The sequence below is a fragment of the Talpa occidentalis genome, unplaced genomic scaffold (genome assembly GCF_014898055.3).
Source record: "Talpa occidentalis isolate TD23 unplaced genomic scaffold, MPIMG_talOcc4v2.1 talOcc4.4, whole genome shotgun sequence".
Lineage (NCBI taxonomy): Eukaryota > Metazoa > Chordata > Mammalia > Eulipotyphla > Talpidae > Talpa > Talpa occidentalis.
Genome location: NW_023604295.1, coordinates 43005506 through 43019736, shown reverse-complemented (window position 1 = coordinate 43019736; position 14231 = coordinate 43005506). Strand labels below are relative to the sequence as shown.

The following is a 14231-nucleotide window of genomic DNA, read 5'->3' as shown; positions in this document are numbered from 1 at the left end:
CTTTGCATTAGCGAATGATTTGTAAAGGTGAAACTAAATGTTTCTCAGTCCTAGTGACTGACTACAGAAGGCTGACAGTAATCTTTGGGCATTTATTGAGCATCTGTATAATCTCCTCTGGTCCTAATCACTGTCCTGTCATACATCGCCTATGAAAGAAGTCTCCTAACTTATGCCCAGACTCAAATAGTTTGGCTTTACTTTGTGAAGGCTCAAGAGCACTTTCTGCCTGGGCATGCCTTCTACTCTTACCTCCCTACTGCTTCTTCTCCATTTTGCAGCCAAATAGCAAAGTCTTCAACAGCGCCTGTGAGGGCTGCATGATCTGAATCTTATCCCAGGAACTTTGTTCCCTCTTCCTGGAAAATTCCTTCTCCCCCCATCCACCCTACACCCCTTGTGTTCTCTCTTGTTTCTGATCTTAGCCTGTCCTGACTCTTAAGTCTCTTTCCATGGCATGTCTTTCACATGATTCTGTACTATTATGAATTGGTACCTTTCACCATAGTAATTACGTGTTTGTGTGGTTATGTGATTGCTTCCTCCATCAGACTTCCAGTCCATGAGGACAGAGACCACTGTTTATTATAACCCCCGCCATCGCATCACCAAATCTAACAAGTACTGATTTATAAGAGGTAATTGGTAAATATTTTTTAAGTGAAAAAATCAAGAATAAACACAAGGTAATGTATTTGGTATTCTGGGTAAGAGAGGGAGATCTAGAAATTGGCAGCAAGTATAATTTTTTTAAATCACACTTCTAGATTGTGAAGGGCAGAAATGCTTCAACATTAGACTTCACCAAGGGGCTAGAATTTATCAACAGAAAGAGCAGAGTAAGGGAGAAAGGAAGATATAGGATAAGTTTGGGGTAGACAGAGTAGATGTACCTGCTTGAAATTCAGGGTTTGTGAGGTGAACTGTATGAAATAAGGCTGGAATGATTACGTACATCAGTTCATGGCAGACACTGGACAGCATTCAAAGAAATTTAGATTTTGTTGAGTAGCAACCAAGAAACATGAGGGTTTTTAGCATGTATTTTATCTTCACCTTGAAGCATCTCTGTCCTTTTATTCCCTCCTTTCTCTAGACTCAGAAAGAGTCTCAGGATAACCTATCCACAATATTCTGGCTCTCATCCTTTCTGCCTGCTTCTAGTATGTTCATCTATTCAACACCTCTTCTCTTTCCTCTGCCACCTAACACATATATGTTATTTCATGCTCCCAATAAGATCTATACTTGAACTTCTCCTAATTCTTCCTTCTTTAGATTCTCCCTACCTTCAACAATAATTGCTTCTTTGACCACCCATTTCTTGGTCTTAATGATGCTTATAATATCTACTATCTACTATAGTATCTTGCACATAGTAATTAATTAATTATAGTATCTTCCACACTTGTGCCAGGCTTTGCTCCTGCAACTCCTCCTGTAATGCCCACTGACCTTGCCTGATCACATCCAGCCCACCCTTCTCTGTCAGCTTGACCCCTGCCTCCACAGGAAGGCTCGCTACTTCTCCACAGTAACTCTCACCTCACCTCTGAACCACCTGCACCAATGTTACTCCCCGCCCCATTAATACTATTCCTTAACAACCAGGGCATATATTCTACATTTTACTTTATATACTTAGCCTAAATCTGCATTTTTAATGAGTTGAAAGAGTTCTGTTTCTAGACTTTGTCTTTCACCCTCAAATCTAGTACCATAACCCCACCCATCTTTGGCATATCTGCACTTAATGACTCACTGCATGCCACCCAACAGAAATGATACTAAACTCATCATCTGCCATCTACCCTTTTCCATATCTGCTGCTCTTCTGAGAACCCCATCATCAACTTTTCCTCTAAGCTACCTTGGCTCTTCTTCATTCTCTATCTTCTTTCTGAAATATCATCCCACAGGATCACCGCAGTGATTGCACACTCCTCAGCCTGGCATTGGACTTTTGTATAATACATAAAGTCAGTCCCTGGGCGCTTCAAGAGGAGATGCATGCCTCCCAAACCACACTATTCTTTAGGCCCTAGAGCCCTCTAACACACAGTCCCTTCCCTCTGGTCCTGTTTCTCTCCTGGGTCCCTTGTTGTCTGCAAGCCTCTCCTCTAAGATTTTTTTCTGGTACATATGTGTGCTTATCTGCACTAAAATACAATGATCTTTCAATTCATAGTCACCTTTCTTTACCAACCTATGCTGCATTGCTACAAAATTATTTCTTTGTCTTGACGAATATATTTCTGATCCCAGGAAGAGTGTTGTGGAAACAGGTCTCCTTCATTATTAAATGATTTCTGGACCCCCTTCCCTCAGCCTTTTGTGAGAGAGCAGCTTCTTCCAATTTGCTGTCGTTTGGTTTGGGTTAGTTTTTGTCTCCACAACTGAAGATACCTTGTGTTATCTGGTGCACTGAGTTAGAGTTAGGTGCTCATAGAGAGTGGTCAACAGATATTTGTTTGAATGAAATGTTTTATATGTATAACTTCTGTTTGTATATATTTATGCATTTATGTGTGTGTCTCTGAATGTGCTGCCATGTACTCTCTAAGAAGTATTCACCTACATGATTTGGGGAACAGACATATCTTGGATCTCTTCCCTGGCCTTCAGGCCATGACGTTACTATAGCACGTGCTCCAAAAGCTCATGGCTGTGGCTGCACAGGTGAAGCATCTACCTGAGCTGCAGTTTATCTTTCCCACATGCTTGGGGTCTTCCTTTCCCCTTTCCCTCTAATTATGAAAAGTAATTTTACTGTTAAACACAAAAAGGAATATATATGTGTGTTTATGTGTGTATTTGTGCTTTTGTATGCATATATACATATGTGTGTATGTACATATATGTATGTATGCCTGGATATATGAAGGAAACACACCAAAATATAAATAGCGGTTCTTTTTAGATGGTAACTTTTTCCAAATTTTCTATGATAAAACTAATTACTTTTATTAACAAAAAAAAACCTAGTAAATACTATATTTAAAGGACAAAGACAGAATTTTTAGATGGTTGCTGAGATGCACCCTCTGCGTGAACCAGGGACAAGGGCTCAAGTTGGTGCCTAGCAGGGCAACAGGGTGGTTGACTCCTCCTCACTATCTCAAGATGAGAGAAAATGACTGGAGAGTCAATTTGGGTTGACTTGAGGGATGAACCAAGGTTAAGGTTGTGAGCTGAGGAACTGGCAACTTTGTTTGGTTGTGAAGGTCAGAAGACTTGAACTATAAAGGAAAGACTTGAACTAGAAAGGGAAAATTCGGGGGTGGGAGTGGGAACAACAAGGGAACAACAAGTTCATCAGTTTTTCCCCAAACTCAGATGTTTGGAGAAAAAGTAAGAAAAACTTGAAATGTACTTTCAAATTCATTAAGAGATATGCAGGGGGAGAAAGAGAAAGCAGACGTGTTTTAAGTTTGGTTTTAACCCCCTGTGACTCCACAGGAAGGAGTTTCCAAATTGACTCAGTGTGGGGGCACTGGAATCAGGGTTAGGACACAGAGAGCATCCATAGAGGAAGTGTTACCCCTGCATGGGCTGCAAGGTTCCAAATAAGAGACGCTTATAAATCAGCTGTCCACTCCCTGTCTCCCACTGTCAAAGAAGGGACAGTTTGATTCTGATAAGAATTCTTGGTGAAGAGCTGATTGCTAACCCTTCTAAATTTGGAAAAAAAAATTTATATATGAAACAAATATCTTCAAAGATGCTTCTCCAAACTTCCTCATGACATAATTCCCTCAGAAGGATCCCTGAGCACAGGGAGAGATGGAAAGAGGAACTCACTGTAATTATGAAAACTCAGTGAGTTCCTCACTGTAGCTGATTTCTTTTTGTTGGGGTGGTGGCGCATTGGTGGGGAGCGCCTGGCCTGTTGCTCACTAGGGGAGCACAGCAGGCACAGAGCATAGCTGCACCACCTGCAAGGACCCTCTGCTTATCACTAAGCTGCTCAGCCAACCTGTCCTTATCAGCAGCCTCACAGAGTTTGGGATAAGGAGCCCTGGAGTGAGCATGAGAGCCAAACAGAGACCCTTCACGCAGAGTAGAAAGCATCAACAATAAGTTCCCAGAATTCAATCAATCCTTGAAAAAGAGCTAATCCAAAAATAAGTTTCACACAGTTTTTGTCTTTTCATTATGCACAATTCAATATTTTTACTGCTCTGTATCTCAGTTTAATTCTGATGGTAACATCAAGAAAAATTTCCAGTGTGAGCTCTAGTTTGAAATTTGAGGAGGAGATCAGCTCTTTTAAACCAGTGATATGGTATTTGCACACTTCCCTGGGTGTAATGGAGGAGCACACACAGAGCACATCAAGTCCCACCCAGGACAAACTTCCACCCCCATCTACTGGGAGAGACGCAAGCCTTTCCCTTACAAGTACCTGCTCTAACTGGGCGGGCTGAGGAAAATACAAAGATTGCCTGCAAGAAAGTCACCCTAACAACTGTCCTTCTTACTGAACTCCTAATATGAGCCTCACATTTTGTGTATAATCTTCCATTTGATTCTCACAACAATTCACATAATCTTCCATTTGACCCTCACAACAAATCGTCAAGGTAAGTATCATTATCCTCATTTTGCAGATGAAGAGTATATCATTCAGAGAAGTTACTATCTTTCCAAGGGTCACACAACTAGAAAGTGGCAGAGCTGAGGTTTGAAACCAGGTCTTTCTGATGCCCACTATGCAGATGCTCTCCACCTAGCCAAGTCCATTAATGTAAACAAGTAGGTGTTTCAGGTAAAAACACACAAAGTAACATTTTGGCCTCTGTAGGTAAGTCCTAGCATTTCCCTCTCCTGAGTAAGTGAAAAAATCATGCCTAAATTTAAATGCCAAGAACATCCATATTCCTTGTGTTGCCCATGTCAATAGCTCATTCTCTTCTGTGCCTGGTGGAATGTGGCATGAGTCAGGAATTTAGAGAGGACTGTTTATTGTGACTTAGTTGTGGAAATAGTAATTCAGGTATTTCCCTGCCTCTGTAGTTTCCTAATCCATCAGAAGATTCACCTAGCACATTTAGTCAACTGGAGATGCTTTTAAAAATATATTACAAATTGTTGCCTCAAATTCTTGGTAGAGAAGAAAAGGTATAAATTTATAATGTAATAAATACATTCCCCATTTATGGTTATTTTATACCCCTGGGTATCAAATGATGCCTCTCATGCACCCAGGCATGCAGAACATCTCTCCATAGATGACAAAGCTCAAATTATAAGTATGGGGCCTACAGAAGATTAAATAAGTGTTTATAAGACTGAACCTCAATAAGGGAGATATAGGAAACCTCGACATATATCCTTCCCCTCCCCCCAAAGATAAGATTGTTGGGAGGTCTGATTAATGAAAGTCACTGTCCTGTTAGTGGGGCTCACTAATTCTTGCCCTTCATGGAAAGTGCCAAAGACAGCTGCTTCTGGAAAATGAGAGCTGGCAAATGTGGAAATGAAGTTGAAATGCTGCAAAACTCAGATTTCCCCAGCGATGCAGTGGTTGGGACATGCAAAAGGGTTCTTCACTGAGTCCTTAGAATTACCAGGGAAATATTCCAGCAAGCTAATCCCAAATTCTCGACCAGCCTACTGGATCACAATGCTAGAGGTATAGGGTGACTGGATATGGAGTGTATATGTAAATTCCAAGTTGTGAGTTATTTTCTAAATAATAGAGATTATTAACATTTCAAAGTGAATTGAATGGCCTCCCCTCTCCCCCTTCCCACCCAAGGAATTTCACCTTAAATTTTCTCATTAATCCTTGCCCTGGGCCAGACTTTCAAAAAAATTATTTCAATGAGATCGTTAATGAATGTCATTTTTAAAGTCACAGGTATATATTGGGTAACTACTCTTTCAGATACCAACTGGGCTATATAAAATAATTGTTTCCTAAATAAATAGGTCTGTGTTTTTGCAGAGTTTTAGAAAATAACTGTTCAATTTGCTTACATGCATTTATGCTTTTATTTCTTAAATATCTTATATACCAAACCATTATCAGATAAACTTACAAGCACAGAGACAGTCACAACTTGAAGTTTAAAGGCAATAAAAAAATTTCTGTAAAACCTAAGGAATATACCCAAAGCAGTTTTAGTTAGGTCTTGGGGGATACAATTGGTTTTTAGAATATGTGAGGGAGGCTTTCCATGGCCTTTGAAATCCACAAGCACACAAACATGAATATCATTTAGCAGATGGATTTTCCTTTACTAGGGGAGCATAGCACCATGATTAAGGATAAATTTACAGTCAAACCAACCTCCATTTAGATCTCACCCTCCACGCCAGTTGTGTGATCTGGGAAAGGACTTCTCGGTGGTTCAGCCTGCAAAATGGGGTAATGGTATTATTCACAACCAAAAGGTTGTGGTGCAAATTTTGTGAAATGATCCATGCCAAACACTCAGCACTCTGCCTGGCACATGGTAAGCACTCAATAAATTTAAGCCATTAATAATAGACAGTAAAAAATATTTTTTAAAAATTGTTCTCACCTGTCAGTATTTTAACACTACCTATATTATTTGAGCAGAATGTCAAATTCAACATGTTAAAAATATTAAACTGGTAATGACAGTGAATGATGATACGGCAGATTAGCTAAGCATCCACCCACCACCCTCCCCACCATTAATGTAATGTGATTTAAAATTCCTAAGCTCCTTTGCCCTGGAGAAGGTGAGCTCAGCAGGCACCCAGTACCTTCACCATGAGTTACTTCACAAAGGCATGTATGCAACTTTCTTCAGAATTTCACCTCCCTTCTGAAATCCTAAGTCTCACCAGTCTCCCTCATAGTTCAAGATAACTGCTATTTGAACTTGATGCTAAAGTGTTTCCTGAATATTAACAGTTTTTGACCATCTGGAGTTCTTATCAAGAGTTTCAGACTGTTTCTTATTTCTATAGGGCAGCCTTTGACATTGTGAGCTGAGCCCCAGTCAAATGTGAGATCATATTCACATTTATCATGAGTTTTTTTCTTGGCTAAGAGTCATTCCTTTTTAAAATATTTCATTCCTCCATTAGCATTAAATGTGGATTTTCTTTGACCATGAAACAATGATCCCATTGGTTCAGATGCCCAGTAGAGGGTTGACCACTCTGAAACATGGAATCTGGTTCTCCAGCAGGCTCCCTTGCTCACTCGCACATTGATGGGCTCCGGCAGCCAGCCTTGCAGCCCACAGGCACCAGCTGCCCCCCTTGGGAAATTCACAGATTACCACATGTTATAGACCCTGGAAACATTTGAAGTCAGCAATTGTAAATCTGTCACTGCCAAAGATCTGCTACATAATTGGATATATTTTTCTCAGTGACTTTTCCCCACTGAATATGACAGTAAGAGTTATCGGTAAGACATAGGGACCCTTAAAGAGTGGAAATAAGAAACCAAAACAAGGGTATGAAATTATCACTGATCACTGCCACTAGGATCTCCTGTTGAATGCATCCCTATTTATAGTGTTCTCACTCTGCTCCTTATATGTCTGGGACTGTGGAAAGCCACTACAGGACTGTTCTACAGGAAACTAATGCAAGGGAAAATCATGGATTTGAACCCTATAAAGTTAGAAAGCTGGCCAGTCAGCGATCCTCATCTAGATCCTGCTTGACTGCTTCTAAACTTCAGACCAAGGACTATCCTACATAGCACTCTGCTTCCTTTTCTCAAACAATGATTGTGTGTTTGCCAGGCTGCACTCTGTGCATTGGGTTGCTAGAGATACAGTAGGTTGCACTGATGATTTAACTCTGTTTTCTATGAAGGGCGATGGGATCTCATGCAGATTTTTGCAAAGTCATATGCAAATCACAGAGCCCAGCCCTTTTCTTAACAGGATGGCAACCTTGCTCCTCGGTGGCACCTGGGACCTGGAGATCCTTTCTCCACTTACGTTTAGCGCGCAGCCTGGGACTTGTCCCTGCAGCTCTCCGGGTTAGCCGTGCCGCCGTTGGGACCTCCCACCTGGATTCCCATCACCCACCTCTCTTGAAACTGCTCTGGCAGGGCTGCTGTGGGGTACAGCCTTTGCTCAGAGGCATCATGTTCCAAGCAAAATCTGCCTGCCCCGGGCCATGGGCTCACCCCTCCAGGTTCCCTGCTTCTCTACTGGGTACAATTCAAGGTTACTGAGCTTCTCTCCAAAGTATAAAATGGTGGGACAGTAGGGACCTGTGAGAGGCCCCATGGCCCAGTGTACTACCCACCCGGCTCCCTATATGAATACTAGGCACCCCCAGGCCCCCGCTGAACTACAGGTCGGCATTGTGAATGGACAGGCTCATGAGTGGGAGGTACTTGTCTCTGGAGTTTTTCTCCTGGAGTTTTGAACATTTCTAAAACCAGTGGCCCCCAAACTGGAAAAACCTATTGTTCTAATCTAACTTGCTTCCTCCACATCTAAGAAAGAGGGAGGAAAAAGAACAGACAGGTCATGGATATGGTTATGGAAGATGAAAGTTAATTCTAGCTGTTCCCTAACATTGGCATTTCCCCCTCCAAATGTTCCATCTATGTTAGCCTACCCAAGTTTGTCACAATTTTCTAGCTCCTCCCTAACGTCACTCATTGCTTGGGTCTCTGGATCCAAGACCACCCTCCCAGCCTTCACTGGCTTTCAAATTACCCTGTGGGAGAAGAAATAAGTAAAACAAACTGGCCACATATTGATAATCATTAAGGCCAGTTGGGTGTGTGGGTGCTCATTATACCCTTCTCGCCACTTTTGTATATGTTTGCAATTTTTCATAATAAAAAGTTTAAAAAATAAAAGTCCTCCATCTCCCAAGATACTCAAGAGAGAATCCCAAGGCCTAACAACAAATTTCATGGAAACCCCACACCAAGGCAAGAGGCAAAGATGATTCCATTACATATATATATATATGTATATATGTATTCATTTTCTAATTTTTTTAAAGGGCCACTGCTTTATTTTCAATAGACTAAATCTTATTTCTAACAGTTCCCAAAGTTGGGCTTACTTCCCCCAGCTGGGTTATGGGGGAGGGCTGGGTAAAGGGTTCCTTAAAATCCTGAAAGTTTACACTTCAATGTATCTCACAATCTTTTTGTGAGGATGGGACTTGTTCAGTGTTCTGAACTTTGCCGAGGAAATGCGCTCGCGATTCAAAGTGTTGTTCTCTGGAATTGCACCTGGCTCAGGAAAGGACTGTCTTTGTACTTGAATTTACATCCAATGGAGAATCTTAACATGGGCATTTGCATGACTGAGAATTGCTGCTGTCTTTTTTCCATATGTCACTTTCTTGAATGTGTTCTAATAAAATGATTCTAAAGCAGGCTGTTGATATACAGTGATTTATAAATACTTTCTGTTGAGTGCTGAGGCCCTTAACTATCTGCCAAGAACCCACCCCATCTCAATCCCACTTTCTGGAAGGATCTGTCTAGCTGGGGACAGATGCAGTGAGGGCATGTCTAGCACGCCAGCAGCACCACCCCAGTTGCAGTCACTCGTAGGAGTCATGTCAACCCCAGCAATTTTGTCTTCTGGTTGCCTAGCAGCAGAATTTGTTTTCCAGAATAAAGATGGCCATATGTAGCAGATGAGTGTGGTGGGGGAAAGTGAAGGGAGCAGGACAGGAACAGAAGAGTGGGAGAGGAAGCAGGGTAGAAAGAGAGACAAAGGCAGCAGAAAATCAAGCCACCAAAGTTCAAATGCTTTCTTTTCAGTGATTACTCTCAGCATGTTCCAATGATAGAGTGTTAAATCTTATTTACAAAAGTGAACCTTTTGATATCAAGCCATAAGAAGTTACAAATCTCAAAATCTCATTTTGCAAATTGGAAGCAAATATATTTACTTGGGAGAAATTATGTATATATGTGTTTCCAAAGGCAGATATTTTAAGGAACACTTTTGATCCCACTTTCTACCCCCTTTTAACCTCGAACATTCCCATGAGCCAGTAACCAACACCTTAGGAAAGGAAGCATTATTAGAACTCTTGTAAGGGAAAGGGAAGGAGAAGCAGATGAGGAGGCTTCCATTTACTGGACACCTTTTTCTCACCCCATGCTGGGAAGACACTTGATAGGCTTTATCTCCTCTAATCTTCAGTGTCCTGAGAGGCAGGCAGTACTGGCTTCGTTTTCCAGAGGAGGAGGCTGAAGACAAGAAAAATAAATGACTGTACAAAATCACACTACTAGAAAATAGCAGATTTATGTTGCAAATTCAAATCTCTGATCCCCCAACCCAGACTTTTTCAAACACCACAGCTGCCCAGTGGCAGCTTAGATCCTCACTTTAGCGAATGGTGCAACTTCATTGTGCCCATAGGGAAGGGTGGGTGGACCAGAGCCAGCAACCTGCTGTTGTGTGATTGGAGATCCCTGCCAGGCCAGGGTCTTCACAACCCACATCCATAATATTATGGTCTCGTTGTGCAAAGCACTTGCTGATAAGGCTGAGATCACCTTTTCGTCTTCATAGGGATTTGCTCACTCAGCAAATACTTGAATGCTCCAAGTACTGGACATTATGAACTAGGTGGGTAAAAATAGTCCCTTTTCTCACAGAGCTTTTACTAGAGGAAACATATTAATCAGATAAAACATGATTAAATCTATAATTACAACTGGAAGGGACCTTGGAGATCATTGAGATCAACATATAAAGCTGAGACCCAGGTCTGCTTGTCCAAGATGATAAAGCAAATTAATGGCAGAATGAAGACCGGAACTCACAACTGATTTTTATTCTTAGTCTTATGGTCCCTTAGTTAGGGAGGGGCCATAGACTGGTATCTAACCCCAGCCAGCCATCTAAGCATGTTGATCCATCAGTACACTATTTTCATGCCTAGGAAAACCAGAGAGTGCATGTTGCAGTTACAATCAGAGCATACAGTGAACTGAACACCAAGGATGGCATTTCTCCTATCTCTCAGGTACCACAGTTGCTCATTTATTATTAGTTCAACAAATATTTATGGAGTTCCCATTGCCCTCATGGAGCATGCATTCCAGCAGGGGAGACACACTATAAACACAGTAAATAAGCAAGTAAAATAGTCGAAGATGATATATGAATCAAAAATAAGTCAAAAAAGGAAGATAAGGAGTACAAGTGGAGAGCTGATTAAAATATAGATTGCTGGGTCCGTTCCCAAGTCTATGCTTTGGTAGGCCTGGGGTAGCTCCAAGAATTTGCATTTGTAATAAATCGCAGGTAATGCTGATGTTCCACATCCACAGACCACACTGTGAGGGCCACTAGGTTAAGTTGTTGCAGCTGGAAGATAACTGGTAAGGTGAAGCTACCACCTGAGAAATGATGCATCTCTTCATAGGGGAAGCCACAGCCCCGACCACAAGCAGTGAGGAGTTAGGGCAAAGTCAGGTCATGAAAAGGTGGGGACAACAATTACTTCATTGCTTTTCTATCAGTGCTTTGCATTTTCATAGTATTTAATACTCTTACTAGTCCTTTTGCCTACTATCTCTCTTGACAAAGTTAGCCTGTTAGGTAGGCAGAGCAGGTATATTATTGCATTTTATAGATAAGAAAGCTTCAGCACAAGCAATTGTCTGACCTCCCTTGTGCACCCCAGTTGCTGTATGCTACTCACCGCCTTTCCCCATTTTGCTTGCTGTAGCTTTCCCCTGCACATCTATCCCTGAGTCATTAAAATCCAGGATACATAGTTGCTCTTTGCCTTTAGTTCTATTCAAAACCCCACTTGCTACAAATAGATTATCCATGTAGCAAGTACTAAGCCCTACATGAGTTTTTCCTGCCATACATTTCTCTTCTTCTATTACCAGGTATTGTACAGAGAAAATGTTAACTCATTTTAATATTAGCCTAAGCTAGAAATAATCATTATGAAAGCAAATATGGTAGGGGAAGAGCATACATAATACTTTCCAAAGCAAATAGTAATGACATTTTGATTATATGTACCATTGCTTCCATTGCATTAGTAGAGATAATTGAAAGTTTTCTGTATCACTAGAGCACACAACAAAATGAAAGTGGATTTTGTTACGTTTGATAACTGGTGAATCACATTCTTGGGTATTTAAGTATGCCAAAAACGAATCATGGACATAAAAGATAAAACCCTCCCTTCCAGTATTTGCCCTTCTGGTTATTTTTCTCCAGTCCTACACTGACTCATAGCAAGAGGGTTAGCTCTCCCAATGAATCTCACACCCAGTGACCCATGAGTTACAACCTACTCTCTTTCTCTTCAGCTCCAGTACTGCTTTTGACAATTCAGCAATCCAAGGTTTTAGAAACGTAATTTCTAAAACTACCCTCATCTGTCTCTCAATCCACTGACATTCTGATATCTTCCTCTGGTACTGCCATTTGAACCACTCCTTTCTTCAATATGCACTGCTTAAGCATTTACTGTGTACCCACGCCAGGATACAAAATAGGTTAGAAATAATCTTATCCTCACAGATATATGTGAGGATATATATATGTGAGATATATAATAGAATCACTTTGTGAGTTGTGTAGAAGGAATAACATTCAAGTATATTTTATAGGTGAACTATAAACCATGTGAACTTCTCCCCAGTTCATTCTCTGTACTCACGTTATACTCAAAGAAAGCTAGGTGATGAGTTGTTTGAGCTTAAACATAAATTAGGCATCATTAGGAAAGAAAATACAGCTGGAAGAAGAGAGGGGTGAGGATGGAGCACTACTGTGAGCACACATGGAGATGGCATCAGCAGCCCAGAGCGTAACGGGAGAAGCAGAGAATCTAATATCTGCTGTGGACTTTCTACATGTGGACTATGACTAATGGAATATATGAAGGTCATAAAGTTTGGGTGATTAGAACTTCCATATAGATGAAAGATTCAGTGCAAATAGGTATTTGCTGAACTTTAGACTCCAACATGTGCTATAAAAATCACTATTCCCTAAAACAGAATTCATGCCCACTGCAACACAGGTACTGAGCATATAAGAAAATTAGCTGGGCTGTGAGGGATGGTTTGGGATGCAGAGGATTTCATTACTTGGGTCTGTATTAGAGGATCCATGAGAAAGATACAGGACATGATCCAGCCATGTGGGTGTGTGCTTGCATGTACACATGTTCACGGGCACAGGATGTGTGTTCAAGATCAGTAGAAAGGATTTTATGAGGATGTGAGCCCTTTAAATAAATTCCAAATTCATAATCCAAAAAGGAAGACAAGTTTAGGAAACCAAAAATTACAGTAAAAAGTTAAGGATAAAATTAGTTCTGGTGACCAAGCGGCACAAGGAAGACACACCTTCCTCTTACATTGGGCCACCTGAATGTGTAGCAGCTTTCATTCCCTCAGCGACATAAAGGATCTGCCCAGATCCTGGCTCCCCTCTGCTTTAGGGAAGCCTTTATAAATAGTAGAATCCCCAGGCAGGACTCAGGGCACATAAACAGCAGGAGCTCAGATCTGAACATTTTCTCCTGCTCTGCAGGCTTGTCCTGGCCCTGGAGGGAGTTTTTGCAGCACAGGTGCTGCTATATCCAGATTTACCACCTATCAAGGATGCCAGTTGCCTGATAAGGTAGCCAGGTCTGCTGTGGAAGGGTGTTGTCATGGATAGTGGTAGCCACAGGGAGAATTTAGAGGACTCAGAAATAGCAGTGATCGAGGACAGAGTTTCTATGTATCTACCTTTAAGTTTCTGGGATGGTGGATTAAGGAATATTATTCCTTTTGTAAGGAGGTCTAGGGATTTAGTTGCCTGTCAGTGGTGGACTTTTGCCTAAGCATAGTGTGGAGGTCTCAGAGTTGGTTATGCAGAGTTTACCAGGTTGTTGTTATGACTTGCATCAGGGTAAAAGGAAGTAGTGGGGGTGGGGGAGGGAGTGGGGCTGTAATCATGTTGAGGTAGAAATAGGATTTACTTATCATTGGGGTAGTCCTCTCACTCTGAGAATGACCATAAGTATGGCATTCTAGGTGTTGCTCTGGTATCCACAGATTCATGAAGACTTGCCTGGACATCTTGACCCTCAAAGGAGCAAGTTGGTGACAGATTGATTTCAGGTTGACGAAATTCTCAATGGAATTAGGAGGCATTGTACTTCCCACACTCTCCTACATTCTCACTTGCTATTAAAGATGCTCACATATTGCTTAATTTTTTGGTATTTCTGGGACTGTCCAACCAACAAACATGTTGGAGAACCATAGATACCAA

The 14231-nt window shown here is 41.3% G+C and overlaps 1 protein-coding gene across 1 annotated transcript in view; it reads left to right on the top strand.

Moving 5' to 3' along the window:
* Positions 1-13582, top strand: part of LOC119257450 (kalirin) — a 476694-nt gene extending 463112 nt beyond the window's left edge. Inside the window, exon 35 of the mRNA XM_054701110.1 lies at positions 7881-13582. Coding sequence (XP_054557085.1) covers positions 7881-7943 — 63 coding nt within the window. The 3' untranslated portion in view covers positions 7944-13582. The remainder of the gene's footprint in view (positions 1-7880) is intronic.
* The last annotated feature ends 649 nt before the right edge of the window (positions 13583-14231 follow it).